At 39.3% G+C, this 17,644-nt stretch overlaps 2 protein-coding genes across 2 annotated transcripts; both read left to right on the top strand.

Annotated features, from left to right (window-relative positions):
• Positions 1 to 1,440: 1,440 nt before the first annotated feature.
• LOC138881109 (secreted RxLR effector protein 161-like) lies at positions 1,441 to 1,860 on the top strand. Its single transcript, XM_070161311.1, has one exon. The coding sequence runs from the start codon at positions 1,441 to 1,443 to the stop codon at positions 1,858 to 1,860; it is 420 nt and encodes a 139-aa protein (XP_070017412.1).
• A 4,422-nt stretch (positions 1,861 to 6,282) lies between these two features.
• On the top strand, positions 6,283 to 8,104 carry LOC104222782 (protein JINGUBANG-like). The gene is made up of 2 exons (XM_009774078.2): positions 6,283 to 7,109; positions 7,273 to 8,104. The coding sequence occupies exons 1-2, from the start codon at positions 6,405 to 6,407 to the stop codon at positions 7,912 to 7,914; spliced, it is 1,347 nt and encodes a 448-aa protein (XP_009772380.1). The 5' UTR covers positions 6,283 to 6,404; the 3' UTR covers positions 7,915 to 8,104.
• The last annotated feature ends 9,540 nt before the right edge of the window (positions 8,105 to 17,644 follow it).

Genomic DNA, 17,644 nt, shown 5'->3' with positions numbered 1-17,644 from the left:
GTGGATTTGCAGCTGAGCGATAGCCAGCTATTGCGCCTGCAACATTTCAAAAATAACATGGAGGCTAACCTCCCATTCTTCCAAGGTTTGGGTTTTCTGAGCTCCTTGTGGGTCTTCTTGATGTACGCTTTTATCGGTGCGTGAGGTTTCATCGACTTGTTGTGCATCGCACGAACCCGCGTCCACTGGAATCGGTCCAGGTGCATTCTCGGGGTTCCGTGGTGGCGCACCAACAATTGGAACAGCCACACTGTTTTCTCCATTGTTTTAAAGGTTGTCATTTTCAACTCTGTTTACTAAGCCAGGCATTTTGACCTGAAATCGAAGATCTTGGACAAGAAAAAGTGTGAAAGGTGACTTGCATTGTGTAATGAAACCAGCAATAAAATAATCACTATTATTTTTAGCCCCACGGTGGGCACTAAACTATTTACCGTGAAAATAGTAACAACAATCTTATTTGTTGATGGGACTCTAAAAATACGTGATCTATTTTTATGCTAGTTGTTTAAGAAGATGATGTTGTATGTATGAAGTTTAGAGACGAAATGCGAGTTAAAATAGAGCTATAATCAAACCGATGAGCTAGCCAATCGGGGTCTTGGACTAACCGATACGGGGCCTTGGGGCCAATTCCTGGGCTCAGGTTCGAGCTATTAATGTAGTCGAGGAAGGGCTAATAGTTACGATATAATTAATGGAGGCTCTTTATGGCCAATGATGAGCAATAAATGAAGAAAAAGTATGAAGACAATAAATAAGAGCAATAATATCGAGAGAGTATGTTAAATAGAGAGAAGAGAGAGAGAGTTCTTATATATTTTGTGTAGAATAGTTGGGGCAATAGTTGGTTACAAAATGGCAAGGATCCCCTTTATATAGAAAAGGAATCCCTTCACAGAACAAAATGCATTAATTGTAAAGACATGGAGATAGGACGGCTAGACATGGCACCCTGATATGGGTCAGGGTAGGCTGGCTAGGCTTTGTCAGACTTACCCATGTGTATTAGGAACTCCCCGTTTTTACTCTAGCCACGGTCGATATTGCCTTTAGGCCTGGTGTCGACGAGCTTTGATGAAAGAGACTCGATTGCATCTTTGTAGCCTCAGTGCTTCAAGATGATCTTCCGAAATGCCTTAATGACGGGAAATTGGACCCTCCGATTTTGCCGTATACAAACCTGCTCATTGTTCAGGTCAATGTTGACGATATCATTTTTGGGGCAACAACTCATTCTCTGTGTGAAGAATTTGTAAAACTCATGGGAAGTGATTTTGAAATGAGCATGATGGGGGAGCTGAATTTCTTCTTGGGTCTTCAAGTGAAGCATTCCACAAAAGGGTATATTCATCTGTCAGCAGAAATACATCAAGGAGCTCTTGAAGAGGTTTGATATGGAAGCATCAAAAGTAATATACACTCCCATCTCGACTGGACATGGATGAAACTAGATCTCATGTGAATCAAACAATGTATAGAGGCATTATTAGGTCTCTTCTCTATCTCAGTGCCAGCAGACCCAATATTGTCTTCAGTATAGGGCTATGTGCAATTTTTGAATCAAATCCCAAGAAATCTAATTTGAAGGCTGCCAAAAGAATTTTGAGATACCTTAAGGGAATACAGGACCTGGTCCTGTATTACCCCTCAGGTGACAGTTTTAATCTTATTAGGTACGTTGATGCTGACTATATAGGTTATCTTGTGGACGTGAAAAGCACTGGAATGGATCGCTTTCTAGGATCATGTCTCATCTCTTGGGGCACTAGGAAGCAAAACTCAGTGGCTCTTTCAACAGCTGAAGTAGAATATGTAGTTGCAGCCTCCTACTGTGCTCAACTCCTATGGATTAAGTAGCAACTGGAGGATTTCGGGGTATTTACTGATTGTGTACCTCTTTTGTGTGATAACACCAATGCACTCAACATGGCCAAGAATCCAGTTCAACACAAAAGATCCAAGAACATTGATGTGAGACATCATTTTCTGAGGGACAATATGGAGAAAGGGTTGATCTGTATAAAGTATTGCTGTATAGAAGACCAAATTGCAGATATCTTCACCAAATCATTGAGTAGGGACCATTTTGAAAGAAACAGGGGGAAACTAGGGCTATTGAAGCCTAATTGAGAACATGATTACCCATCAGTTGGCTGTGAAAAATCATCTTCAGGTAAAATTAGCTAAAGTGTTTTCTGGCCAAGTCTAACTCACTTCAATACCGTTGCAGGTAAACACACGTGATGATTATAGAAGCTGTAGATGCACTGCATGGGTGATAAAAGAGGATTGAATTTTTCAATGACAGGTCAAGAACCTGGTTCTTGTACCAAAGGTTAGTAGTTCTGTGCATTTTTTAATACGCATCTTGAAAAAGGTACAAATATCAACTGCCATGTCATCCACCTTTTCAGATTCTACTATCACGTCTTTTCACTTCAAATCGTTCCATCTCCCTCTAAAACGTTGCAACTCTCCAAGCACAACCGCCATTTCAGAACCAGTTCCTATCTCTCTCTTCATAATTATCCTCTCTCATTAAAAACCCTCTTCTTTCTTCACAGACCATAGTCCTCTATTAGAATATCTCCAAAGAACTTTCTTTCTATCTCTTTAGTGGCTGACACAAACTCTGAAATTACTACCTCAGTCGTCTCTAACACTAAAAACCCCATTGAGTCCTCTATCCCCAATGAGTCTTCTATAACCATTCATGTTCTTATCACTGAAATCACTCCTAACCTAGATTTCTCATCTCCCTCAGGTTCTAAGACAACTATCTGAAAAACCTCTAAAATATTTTATTTTTCATCTCTATCTTCTGAGTTTCCCATTGATCAAGGGAAAAGTGTAGAACATGGTAAACTTCCTGAGGTCGCAGAGATTTCCACCATTATTGCTTCAGATTCTGTGGTGGCCATGGAGCCTGTTGAGGAAAATATCACGACCATCTTTGTGGTATCTGCTGATGGAGTCTTACATGAGATAATTTATGGTGCTTCCATGTCTCAGAGGAACAAGATACAGGGTCTTGGGGGAGAAGGATCCATGGTAGCTATTGAAGGTTCTGCACCAGCAGAAACTACTAGGCCCTCCTGTGAGGAACCTGACCCCTCTCCGAAGGAAACAGGTCAGAGAACTCACTCCCAGACCAGTTCTGCTCCTGCAAACTTCTCCTCCATTTGTTGTTGAGCTTTTGGACATTATAGTCCTGAGATAAGGTCTAGTGATGATGAGGATCAAGACAACATTCCTCTTGATGCATTCATATTCAAGCTAGCGGTAATGATCACTCCTGAGTTTTCTACTAAGTGCCCTGCTACCAGGTTGAAACCAAAGGTAGCTTATGACTCTGCTCTTCAAAAAAGTAGGAAGAGCAGTAAGAAAAAGACGAGGAGACTAGTGAAAGACAATGAAATAGTGTGTGATAAGGTTGTCCTCGTGGTGGAAGTTGAGGAGGAAACAACAGAGGAACCTAGTTTCCAGTGAGAAATTCCCAGAAGAAGAAGTAATCTGCTTCAGTAGAGAATGTTACAACCCCTAGTTCAAAATTGAAGGATGTTCTGAGTGAGCCCTCAATTTCTGATGAGGATGTGTTGGTCAAGTCTAAGGGAAAAGCACAATCAAGTGGTATGAAGTCTGGCAAGAGAAAGTTGGAACCCGCTAAGGAACCTGGTTCTGTGAAAAAGATGAGGAGTGAAACTAGTTCTGCTTTAGAACAATTAAGGCACCAAAAGGTCATGTTGGGTTGCACTTTTGACCCAGCAATTTTTGATATGGATGGTATGAGATAAGTCCTTGCAATGGTTGAGTTTCAATGGTGGGGGCATCTATTCCAAATGGATGCACCCAAAGTGTATGAGGATGAGGTCCAAAGCTTTTATGCCAGCCTCTTTCCTGTTGATACCGACCATATTTGTGCCTTGGTGAATGAGGTGGGCATTGTGTTTTATATCAGTCTGCCTGGGGATATTCTTAGAGTCCTTACGGTTGGTATGTCTAGTGTGAAATATGCATGTGGGTATTACTTCCGAAATATTGTGGTAAAGGATAATGCAAACCAAAAGGGGGACCAGGTTAATAAGAAGGCATTACTCCCTGTTTATCAGTAGCTCTTCGAGTTGGTGAACAAAGTTCTATTACCCCGTGTTGAAAGGAGGTTCATGACTTCCAAGTCTGACTTGTTTCAAATGGAGCAACTGGATGGCTTTAATCCTGTGTACTTGCCTGCTATTATGATCGAACATATGCAGAAAGTAAAAACCTTCAAGGATTGCAATCACAGTCTTCCATATGGGTTTCTGCTTACCCAAATGTTTAAGTTTTTCAAGGTGCCACTGGGGCAAGGCAAGGTTGGAACTAAGAAGCGGACCTTCTCTCAAACAACGCTGGAATAATGTGAGTGCATCGAGAAGAATGTGGGTTAGGCAGTACTTCAACAATCTCACAGCTTATCAATGCTCAAAATAGTGCAATTGAGAAGATGCGAAGGTTGAAGGCTAGGAATGCTATCCTGGAAGGTCAGCAGGCCCAAGAGGCCCCAGAGTCAAACGAGGAAGTTGTTTGCTTGACAAAAGAAAATTCTAATCTCAGGGCACAAGTGGAGGACCTGAAACCAGAACTACTCAATGAGCAAAAGTCGGCAAATTCCCGAATAGACCTAGTTCTCCAAACTCTTGCTGCAGCTTCCAAGCCCTCTACTCCTAGTGCCCCCTAAGCAACCCCTTCAGTGACTAGTTTCTGGATTGTCTCTATTTATTTTTTATGACTTGGCAGATGTTTTTGTTTCTTTTGTTTTGATGTGGATGGGATGTATCAGTACTGCTCCCGATTTCAACAGTCCAATTTTGCCTTTGATTTATGAGCAAAGGCATATGTTTTATATATAAAAACTATCCTCTTTTCTTATCTACATGTTTTTATTCTAAGTTTCTCTTTTCTATCATGTTGTGTGCACATATGTGGCATGAGTTAGCTGGGCTAGACTTCTTTATGTTGTTTGCCTGCTTGTGTATTTTTAATAATGCCAAAAGGGAGAAGTATAATTAAAACATGGATCTGATTAAGGGGGAAGCATAAAGTCAAGGGAAACTTGTGAAGTTCTAGTTACCTCATCTGGTTATTTCTGCATGTTATCAATGTCTAAGTTTGTCATCATCAAAAATGGAGAAATTGATGGGTTTTCAATGTCTTTGCCTTATGTTTTGATGATCTAACAAACTTACTGTTAAGAACCAAATAGGGAACTTGACACACTTGGTACACATTGCAAATGAACGGATTCCAGCCAGAACTCCAGCTAATGTGAACTACTGCAAGTGTAGAAAATATAGAAACAAGACAAGGACCTGATCCCCTGTGTTTCCCTGACGGCAGTACGAAAGTCAACTGTGCACAGCTAGAAAGTGACTGCCACAGAAACAGTGCACATAGTGCAGCAGTTTTTTAGTCACTTGTCCTTTGACCAACCAAGTGCTTACATCATTCAAGTGATGTCATCAAAGGTGTATTAACAAGAGCATTATAACAAAACATCACTTGAGCACATGTGAACTTCAAGCCTTCTGCAACAGTGAACTTAATTCTCAAGAGGCTCAAGAACAAAGTTAAACGCTACTACAGACCTATTCCTAAATCTAGTATTTTGTTGTCCTTAGTTGAGTTGTACTTTGTAATTGTTCTTCATTGTAATTCCTAAATTGCTTAGCTAGAAGCGTTACTTAGGAACCCCTTTGTAAAACCATAAACCCTTTGAGTTTGTGTCGTGACTAGAGTTAGTCATGGATTGAAGCCTTTGTAATAGGTGTATTGCGAAGTGGCTTGTAATAGGTGTATTACGAGTTAGTGAGGGATTAAGAGTATAATTCCTAGATTGCATAGGCTGTAATCTAAAAGTTGCTCATAGTGAAGTTTGAAATCCTACCAGTGTAGGTCGTGGTTTTTTATTCCCTTGAGCAGGAATTTTTCCACGTAAAACTCCATGTCTTATTTACTTACTGTTTCATTAGTATTCTCAGTGGAAACTCATAGAAGACCTGGTACTCTATAGTTTGGTGGACTCATATAAACTATCACTAACTTGGTTTCATGAGCCAATATTAAGCAATTAAAAAAATAATGACCTGTAGTTAAACTCATAATTTATAGCCTCTAGTTTGGAATTCTGGTATATTAAGTGAATGCATTTCCCTACAAAATCTCTCTTCCACTCTCTTCCTTCCCTTCATCCCCTTCCAAACATTCTATTTCTTCTTTACTTGGTTCATCCATTTTTTCTTTGCCTTTTCTTCTCATAATTAAGGTAAAACTATTGTTTCCGCTTTTCTTTATGCTGGAAGATCTGAGAAAATAGAAACTGATCACAACGACAAGAGAGAAGGCCAAAGTAATTAACCACCACAATGTTTGTTGAAACAAGCCATTTGCCTCCAAAATTAGGCAACATTGTTCATTCAGATCCCAACATATCTACCACAAACATTAATCACGACGACGCGGATAACAATTACAATGCAAGGCACAGTAGTTTCTCTGCCTATGAAGCCAATCGTCTTAGTGGTGAAGGTTCTCCTATGATGATGTCCCCATGGAATCAAGGATCTCCTTTTACTAAATCCCCTTGGTCCAAATTTGATGATCAAGATGGAAATTCCCAAAATATCCCTCAAAATGGCCTCATTGGTTCACTCGTACGTGAAGAAGGTCACATTTATTCTTTGGCTACAAAAAATGATCTTCTCTACACAGGATCAGATAGCAAGAACATACGCGTTTGGAAGAACTTGAAGGAATTTGCAGCATTCAAATCCAATAGTGGCCTTGTTAAAGCTATAATTATTTCAGGTGAGAAAATTTTCACAGGTCATCAAGATGGAAAAGTTCGTGTTTGGAAGATCCAAGCAAAGAATCCTGGTACTTATAAACGTGCTGGGACTTTGCCATCATTCTTTGACATTTTCAAGGCATCCATTAAGCCTAGCAATTATGTGGAAGTTAAGCGTAACAGGACTGGTTTATGGATCAAGCATGTTGATGCCATTTCATGCTTGAGCATGGATCAAACCCATGGTCTTCTCTATTCTGCTTCGTGGGACAGAACATTTAAGGTCAGTAGCGAAACACACAATTTTTCACAAGCTAAGCAATGTCAATATTTAAAGAAATAAACAAACATGCATATATCAATTTCTTTATGTTATCCATATCAATTTCTTGTTTTAGTATTATGTGTAGAGTAAATTTTTTAACGTGCATGCGCCCATGTTTAAGGTATGGAACGTTGATAACTCGAAATGCATAGAATCAGTGAAAGCCCATGATGATGCTGTGAACTCTGTGGTGACCAGCGTGGAAGGCATAGTGTATACAGGATCAGCTGATGGAACAGTGAAGGTTTGGCAGAGGGAAAACTCTGGAAAGAACACAAAACATGTTTTTGTTCAAACACTTCTGAATCAAGAATGTGCAGTGACAGCTTTGGCTGTTAACAGATCAGGTTCAATAGTTTACTGTGGTTCGTCTGATGGTGTTGTCAATTTTTGGGAACGCGAGAAACAGTTGTCGCATGGTGGAGTCCTCAAGGGCCACAAATTGGCAATTTTATGCCTTGCAGCTGCTGGAAATTTGGTGCTCAGTGGATCAGCAGATAAAACTATATGTGTTTGGAGAAGGGAAAAGTCAGTTCACACATTGCTTTCAGTTTTAACAGGTCACAATGGACCAGTGAAATGTCTAGCAGTGGAGGAGGACAAAGAGTCTACCGGAAGTGATCAGAAATGGGTGGTTTATAGTGGAAGTCTTGATAAATCAGTAAAAGTTTGGAGTGTTTCAGAGAAGGCACCAATGATGATGCAGAATAATATGCATGGTGATAATGTCACTTGGGATTCAGTCCCATCTGCTAAATACTGATTGAAAATGGTTCAAATGGCAATGTTTCAGTCGAGGGATTCATTATTCTGTTAATTGTAAGTTATGGTATTATGGTGTGTAAATTTTTGGCCAATGACTCCTGCATAATTGAGGGAATGGAATTGGATGGACGAATAAAATTCTTTTAATTTCTTTTATTATTTGAATAATATTATGAACATTAATTGTAGGATTGAATCGATTGATAGGGGATTGATCTGCATAAGTTAATCTTTTTTGAGATATATATGTTCATAGCTAGTTATCTACTTCATTTTCTTTAATTATATGGTTAGTCTTATAAATTGAAAGGATTCCAGATTATAATATCCCACGTCTTTCCTTTTGAATAAAATACACTGTTTTAAAACTCAGAAAAACAGCAAAGATATGAGGTAAGAGGACTTCATGGCTACGAACGATGTACAGTTGTACCTCAAGTCTTCGTCAATAACTAGATCCGAGAAAATCTACTGAACGCCGCTAGGATCAACTCCAGTATCTGCATAAGAGTATAACCGACCCCATGTACTCTGTATGTGCCAAGTTTAACCTCGACGAAGTAGTGACGAGGCTAGAGCGGGCCACTTCCAATAACCTGTAAGCAGTAATAATAGTAATAACAGTGAAGGAAAACAGGAAATGAAAGTAAGGCAGTTAATTTATGAAAATGAACTCAAACCTCACAATCAGAGAGCTAGAATAACAGACCTCGTAATTTCATATAAAAATGCTGAAAACTAATATAATAACAACAACGAGTACAACACACACAATCCGTTGCGGTGCGCAACCCGATCCCATCGTACACACGCAATCCTCTCTTATTTCACCATAGCATTACTTGTCAATATCAAGAATCACGTATACAATCTATTGCGGCGCACAACCCGATCCCACCATATCATCATAATTAATGTCATAATCCTCTCTTATTACACCATATCACTATTATCAATGTTAAGTATTACGTATACAACCGTTGCGGTGCGCAACCCGGTCCCACCATATCATTATTTATCAATATAATAATCCTCCCTTATTCCACCATTTCAATTTATTATCATTCAATTCTCGCTGCAGCATGCAACCCGATCCACAAACAATTTCAATAAACATAACCAACCCAATAATTCAATTTACAAGAATTTTTACAATCAAAGAGTATGAATACAAGGCAATAAATGAACCATGTAATAATCAAAGAAATACAATAAATATTACAAAAGCAACACGACAAGTAAAGCACGTGATAATTAAGATGTGTAAGTAAAACAGTTAAGGCATTGTGATGATCTGACCGGTCGTTTAATGAGTTATAGCCTCGTTTTCCCTATTTGTGCTTCTTTATGTGTTGTTCAGCTGTGTTGTGTGGTATGGGGTTAGTTGGTTCAGATTCGGAGTGGTTTAGGAGAGAAATAAAATACTTAGTCTCCCATTTTGAAGTTAAGTTGGAAAAGTCAACTGAATATTGATTAATGACTATATGATCTCGAATGTGAATTCTGATGGTTCGGTTAGCTCGGTAGGTGATTTTGGACTTAGGAGCGTGTTCGGAATGTAATTTGGAGGTCCATAGTAGATTTAAGCTTGAATTGGCAAAATTGAAGATTTGGTGTTTCTCGGTCGGCAATGGTGTGAGCACGTAATTTTTGCCCTATATGAATTACTCCCATAAATTCAAAACAAAATAATTTTTTCCATTGTTTGCAATTTCGTGGATTTTGGTAGCATTTTTGTTAATTGCTTGCATTTGTCTGTGCATATTTATTTTATTTAATCTATGAAAATACAAAAATACATTGCATTTAGGATTTAATTTTGCATCTTAGTATTTAATTCGTAAATTAGTTGTTCTATAAAATATGAAAAATCACATAAAATAGTTCATGTTGCATTTTAACTCTTTAATTTTGAATTTCATAGCTTTTTCTTTTAATTAAGGACTTAATCAATTATTGTAAATATTATGTTGAGTATTTAATATAATGTGGTAGGTTAATTTAGGTTAATAATTAATTTAGATTTTATTTTTAATTTTGAAAAGAAGAGAAAATTTGAATTTGAAAAAGAGAAAAGGTATTAAAACAAAAGAAGCCTGGATTTTGGGTTATTTCAAATTAACTTTACCCAGCCCAATTGAGTTTCCCCACTACCCGTTCATAATAGGTCCATACCCGCGCCCAAAACCGGTCCGTATCCACTAAACCAAACGACCTCGTTTTGATAGGCTTGAATCCCAGCCGTTGATCTCCTTTAGATCCAACGGTTGGGAACTGTGGGTCTTGATGATATATAAGTGTCCAAACGACCCCCGCCCCTCTCAGACCCCCCTCCCCTCATCTCTCGTCTCTCTCATTCCCCCCCCCCCTTCAGAGACCCCGTTTAACCCTAGAGCCGCCACCATTTCTCGACCGCCTTAGGGTGGCGGAGCCTACCCCAATCCCGCCTAAAATTACACCCTATAACCACCTCACTCCCCTCATCTCAAATCCCTACTCCGTTTGTTTCAAATCCCTTTGAATCTCCTCAAATCTTAGATCAAAAGACGAACCCTAGAAACTCCAAATAGGGTCTGAGGAAATTTCAAGCCTAATTTGATTTTGGTCGTGTGTTCTTTATAAGAACACAAGTAATATCATATTTGGCCGAAAAATCCGGAATTTGAAGAATTCAAAGCGTTCATCCATATTTCTTGTTCATCCGAAATTCCTAGGTATTCTTTCTTTACCCCTATTATTTTGTGTTCCTTTTTCCCCATCTTCTTCTATTCCTTCTCATTTTTTGTTTTGATTTTCTATTTTGGTTTCATTTTTATTTAACTTTTTCTTATTTTATTTTTATCATCTGTATCCCCATGCTAGATTTAGGGTGTGCTTGATTAACAGTTGTGTCCTAGTCTGGATAGTTTGAATTTTTCATGCTTGTTTTGGGCTTAATGTGGCTCCGAGTCATTAGGTTTCTGAATTTGAACATTTAGTTTTCTGAGTTTCTCTTCATATTAATTGGATCACAAAGATTGTTTAGCCCAAGAGGAAATTATTTTGGGTCTGCTCAGACTCACTAATTCGGGTCAATTGGACCCTGGTCATGTCTGGTATATAGAGGGTAATAACATGGTTTTTAAAAGGGTAGTTTAGATAATTGGCTTAGGGAATCTAGGGTGTAACAGATTGAGAAGCTTCTAGGAAGCTGGGGTGGGGGTTTGTGTGAAAATCTAAACTTTACACTATGGGTGTCTAAGCAAAAATGAGAATTCAAAAAGGGCTTAATTGCAAAAAAAACTGAGACTCAGTTGATGCCCTACTTCCTTACCTATAAAGGCATCTCTTCCTTGTATTCCAAGGCAGACCTGGAAAGATAAAAAAAATCTAAAAAATCAGAAACAGTTGAGTTAAGAAATACTTGAAAATTTTGGCATTTTGGGTGAAAAATTGGTTTAATCATGCAGTTTAATCCTTGAATTTTGAAACCTTCAAAGTGGTTGATTTATTTCGGATTTTAAAAGATGATTTGAGGGTTGCTTGACTACTGTTTCATTGATGAATTTTTGGGCTGATCCTGTTGTTCATTTCTTCTTGTTGAATCTCTGATGCTGCTTCTCCTAAGCTTCTAACTAGATTTTCTGGTCTATATTGTTGTATTCAGGTACATGTTCTTTAATTCTACCTAATGTAAAGCCTGATTTGAGTTTGATATGGAAATTTGGAGCTTTGGAGCATAGTGTCAACTTGTTCTTTTGTTGTAGTTTAGCTTCATTTTTATTATAAATCATGAGTTATATGGTGCATGTTTTTCTGCTGGTTGGTGACAGTATCCCTTAAAGGTCGAATGTGGTTTGGAATTAGCAAGAGACTCAATTTTTTGTTAAATGTCTTCTGATTAAATGTTGGTGTTGTATAACTGAACCTTTATCATGGTGTTAGATTTTGAGCCATCATGAAAGCTTGATCAACAACCTGCTTAGTCAAGTCAGTAATTGAATTTTTGCATTCAACCATGATTAGTAGCTTGCTTAGTCAGATCTTGGATTCTCTTTGCTTTAAGTCTTAATCAAAGTTGTTGTTAGCATGTTTATAAGGCATACATAACTCTTTATCACATGGAGATTTCCTAAGTTAACAGCTTGCTTGAATCTATGATCCCATAGGGTTTTCCTTGGGATTTTAAGTTATTAAACCTATTACTTAAGATCATGATGGTGTAATGTCAATTTCCCTGGGATCTTTGAGTTCTTTAATCGTAAATCATATTCTCCTGTTATAATCTTCAAGGTTTGGACTTTCAAGTAAAAATGGCATATTGTGCAATTGATGTCATTAAGGCAGTTGAATTCGAGAATTGATTCTCTTTTGAAATGGCGTCATGGCTTGATGATGTTTCACCCTTTTACCTTGTTGCTTTACTTGGTTAATTATTGACGTGGAGTCAGCTTTTAGTTCCAAATACAAATGAATGTTTTTTTATGTTATTAAGGGAACTCGATCCTAAATCCCAACTTTGTGACAATGGGCCGCCTTCAAAAGTTGGGCTCCCTTTAGGCTTAATGTAGGCTACGAGAAATCAGCAACCGGATAGCCTGACAAGTTTGATAGGCTATTGGGCCTCACTTCGAGCCCAGGCTTTGGGATAGTTTGGACATTGTGTAATGTCCGTCCATCTGTTGAATGAGTCGAGTTTGAGAATTTAGTTTAAAGTAACTTTAAGCTCTGTCAAAACCGTCCTCCATTAATTAGTCAGGTTTTCTTTTCTTTTTAAAAAAAAAGTAGATTGGAGGCGTGCTATATTCGGTAAAACATAGTTTATGGCCCTCCCAAAATTTAGTTCTAGTTCCCTTTAAAATTGGAATCAAGGGGTGCCGTGCCAAACAAAATCTCAAAATGCACGGCCCTCATGTCATTGATCTTGAATATCTGAATTCTTAGAAATCGAGGCGTGCCATTTAACGAATCTCCATGGCCCTCGCAAATTTAAAAACGCGTAGTCGCTTTAGGCGCGTTATTTTAATAAATTACCTTCTTAAACTCGGGTGCGCATTTATGTTACCCAAATCCAAATCTCAACAATGTTATATAAAATGTGTTATGGACTGCGGGTGCATTTATGTGACGTGGTTCAAGACATATTTTAAATAACGTTGAAATCTTCCTAAAAAAATAATTAAATAAAAGCGGTTATAAAGTTAAAATTGAACCATAGGCTAAAACATGTATTAAAATCAGATAATAGGCTAATTATAACAGTTGAGCGACCGTGTTAGAACCACGAAACTCGGGAATGCCTAACACCTTCTCCCGGGTTAACAGAATTCCTTACCCGGATTTCTGTGTTCGCAAACTGTAATACAGATTCAATCTTTCCTCGATTCGAGATTTGAACCGGTGACTTGGGACACCATAAATTATCCCAAGTGGCGACTCTGATTTAATAAATAAATAAATCTTGTTTTGATTGTCACTTTAAGTTAGAAAAAACTCCCTTAGACACCCCTCTTTATGGGGGTGGTAAAAAGGAGGTGTGATAGCTCTGGCGACTCTGCTGGGAATCGAACCCAGAATCTCTAGTTCAGGGTTCAGAATTCGAGCTTAGATGATTGTTATATTTGGCTTTATTTGTAATCTGATTTTATTACATGTTTGGGCCTAATGTGCTAAATGTTGCTTTTACCGCTTTGATATTATCTGAACTGTATATAAACTGCTACGAAACCCCTCTCTTCTCTCTTCCGAGGAGTGCACGCTGGTCGTGACTTCTTTCTGTTAGTGTCATATCCTTAATAGAACGAGGTTCGGACAAGTTGCAAAGACGGATGATCTTTTGGTTACCGGTACGCAGCCCCCTCGGCTTGAGTTGTCTGCTCGGGTAAGCCAGGTCTAGAACAATACACCCAGGTTTTAAACCTATAATAACTCAGCCTCATATCGGATCCCTAGTAGGGACGTTTATCTGCATCATGTGCATTTGACTTTGGAGACTCAACACAGGGGTTGGGTCTGTCTAGGACAGGTGTACCCGAAATGAAAAGACCATCCTGATGCATCCTACTTGCTACTTGTGCATTTATTTGCTTCGGATTAGCATGTTGACCGGCTAATAGGGAAAAGGTTGAGCGAAGGAAAGTCAATGTAAGGGCTAAGAGAGATAATTGCTTGTTTTTGAAAAACCGATGTCCCAAAATATACTGAAACTCTGCAGAAATTTTGAAAAACAAAAGAGAGAAATTTTGTTTTGTTTTGAAAAAAAAATAGAAAAAGTTGGTTTTTGTTTTGTCAAAATTGCCCGAAGCTCAAAAGGCACCAAAATTTTATTACTTTGTTGGAAATAAGTAAGGTGAAGTCATTCTTGTAAAAAATAGTCGAATGTCCCCAAAAGGGCGTCGGAAGGCTGCTTTTGCAAGAACAGCCACCTTTGGTCTCTTTTTTGGGATTTTGGCCGGTTAGCAAGCACAACCTTAAAATCTTCTCCCCGGAAGTGCTGAAAGGCCGTATTTGCAAAGCCGAGTTTTATTTTGAAATAAAATTTAAAAAAAAGAGAGAAAAACAGTGTTAACTTTGTTTTTTAGTCAAATGAGTCTTGATTTTGCTTAATCACCCTAATAAATGTGCAGAATGAGCACGAGTCAAAGTTTTCCAATAACAGTCATGAACAAGATCCCTTTGGAGCTGCATATGTGGTGGGAAGATCTGGGTAAATCAGAGCAAGATAAGGTCAATCTACACTTGGGAGGTCTCACCAGGTTGTTGAAGATCAGGCCTAGAGGAGACATCATAAAGGCGTTGGTTACGTTTTGGGACCCAGCTCACAACGTCTTGCAGTTCTCGAATTTTGAACTCACACCCACCTTGGAAGAGATAGCATGTTATATAGGAAGTACTGAAGGTCTAAGGAATAAGTATCTGATCGCTCCAAGAGCCGTTAACTCTCACAAATTCATGGATTTCTTAAAAATAAGCAAGGGACTCCCGTACTCCGAATTGGAGGATGGTTTTTCCACTTTACGTTTTATATACCAAAGGTACGGGCATGTAGGAGGATTCAACAATCCGGAAAGCGGGGTTTGTAGCAAAGGGAACCGAGCAAAATGGGATGAGCATAGGTGTTTCGTTTTCATGGTAGCTTTCTTAGGCCTCGTAGTGTTTCCCCGGAAAGATGAGAATATCGATCTACGGGTGGCTGGAGCCGTCAAAGTTTTGATTACCAATGCCAAGAGCACCCTTGCCCCTATGATAGTAGCTGAGATATACCGAGCTCTCACAGCCTGTAAAGCTGGGGCAGATTTCTTTGAGGGATGCAATTTGCTATTACAAATGTGGATGATCGAACACCTGTGTCACCGCCCTCAATATATGAGTTATGGGTCCGCAGAGAAAAGTTACATTGAAGAGTTCGACACAAGGATTTCAGGGTTCAAGTTACTAGAGGGGTTTGGAGATTGGGTATCCCGCCTTCGCTCCATCACTGCGGGGCAAATAGAATGGACACTGGGTTGGCTTTCTGTTGAAGAAATTGTGTATATGCCCGCCACCGATCCTTACTTCCTCCTAATAGGTCTTCGAGGCATTCAACCTTACGCTCCATACCGGGTGATGAGATAGTTGGGAAGGTGTCAGGTGATGCACCCAGATGAAGATCTTAGTGTTTATGCGGTCGAGATTAGCTCCGACGGACAATTTCATGAAGAAACATTTCGTTCTATTTGGAACGAGTGCCAGTATTTGACAGCGAACACTCGAGTGTGTGACCTATCTAGAGGCGAGGTCTCACCAGCCTATCTTAACTGGTATAGAAAGAAGAACGCCATAAGGGCTGAACCTGAAAGACCTGCCAAGAAGCCTCACATTCAGGAATTCGTTGAGGCGTCGCAAGAACAGTGGGTTTGGTTGGCCAAGGAGAATGAGTACAGGGCCACAATAGGAAAACTGGAAAAGCAAGTCAGGGATCTCCAATTCGAGAATGGTTTGCAAGTCGTGGCGGATGAGGGTTAAAAGAAAAGGCTAGCCAAAGAAAATGAGGCCCTTCGAGCCCATATTTGGGAAATGAAAATAGCAGCTGAAAATCCCGACAGAAGTGCAAAAGATGAAAAGCTTATAAAGAACCTTAGGCAGAAGGTGAGTGAGTATGTCTTCGATTTGAACAAGGCAGAGGGCGAATTAGCAAGGGCTCGAACAAAACTAGCTAAAAATGCGGAGGAACGAGAGCGCTTGGTTAAGCAATTAAAAGAGAAATATGACAATGAGGTTGTGGGGTTTAAGAAAAGGGTCACCATCTTTGAGAACAAAATGATCAAGTAGGCAAAAGACTTTAAGGCAGAAAGGGAACACTGTTATGCAGCAATGGCATAGTTAGAAAGAGATTTGCAACAACTTCAAGAACAGAATCATGTAGCCGAACAAACTTTGGAAGCCAGGGCCCAGCAGATTGGGCGTTTGTTGCAAGAAAAGGGTGTCATAAGAGAGAGAGTCAGAAGGATCACCGACTACATTGCGATGAAGTGTAGTGGTTGTGAGGATATGACTAGATCCATGTTCTTTGCCACAGTGATGACCTTTTGTCCGCCAGATAATGGAAGATCTCTACCACCTCTAAGGGGATTTAGCACGTCGGCCCGTGGCAAGACCGAATGATGTCCCGCGGGCCCCAGGAGCAGTTGACGCACTGTTGTATTCGTGATTTTTACTTGAGTCTGTATTTTCTTTCTGTCGGAGTCTGTCAGCTTGTTTTCGAGTTTGTATGGAGTATGATGGTTTGTTTTTGAGTCTGTATTTTTGTCTTTTCATCAGAGTCTATTAATTTCTTTTTGAGTCTATTAGTTTTTGAGTCGTTGTAATCAAAGCATTTGCTTTTTATGAAAATTTAAAAATTCCAAAAAATGTTCTATTATTTTTGCACTTATCTTCAAGAACTACGCTCGGTCCGATTCATGCGAGGTCATGATACGTAGGCAATCTCCATAGGATTCGACCATAACCAAAAGAAAAAAGAGAGAAAAAAAGGAAAAAGATAGAGGAAAAATAAGAGAGAAAAGAAAAAAGATAGAATAAGAAACAGTGAGAGGGAGACAATGGCAAAGCAATAAAGAGACATGAGAGAATAAAAACAAAGAGAGATCAAGCAGGGAAATGCAAGAATGAAAAAGAAAAAAAGAGAAAAGAGAAAAGGGATGTTGCAAAGAGACATAGGGAAAAGTCGGGATGACACAAGCTACCGATCAAATGACTAATAAAAACGGTTAACTGCTTAGGTGCATTCACTCCTCAAATGTGTGGTTGCCTATCTGTTAAAACCCTAATTGCTAACAAGTTTGCTATTGATGAAATCCAGTTCAGGTAGGTGGTTAGTTTGATTGGCATTCTGGAAACTGACTCCTATAACACCCAGTCCAAAAACAAGCTGAACATGGCCAACCAGGAACTTGAGGCAAGTATTGTCGATCCGTCAAAAGAGGTGGAAGAGTTGGAGGTTAATCTGAGAGATGAGTTGTATAAGCTGAAGCAGCAGATGGCTGAAATGTACCAAGCATGGGCAAAAGGGCACCCACCGCCAGTTTACCCCGCCAACCCTGCTTTTATCCCGCCATTGGCTCAGCCCCAGTAACCTCCCACTGTGAACTCATCTCCGGCCTTTCCCTTCTACCAAAAATGCCACGGAACCACTTCCCATAATCCAAGCTCCACCACCCAAACAAATCACGTACCCTCCTCCACCAGTCACTCTTATTTTTGTGGCACCC

This window comes from Nicotiana sylvestris, chromosome 11, assembly GCF_000393655.2.
Source record: "Nicotiana sylvestris chromosome 11, ASM39365v2, whole genome shotgun sequence".
NCBI classification, from domain to species: Eukaryota; Viridiplantae; Streptophyta; class Magnoliopsida; order Solanales; family Solanaceae; genus Nicotiana; species Nicotiana sylvestris.
This window is presented reverse-complemented; position numbering and strand designations above follow the sequence as displayed.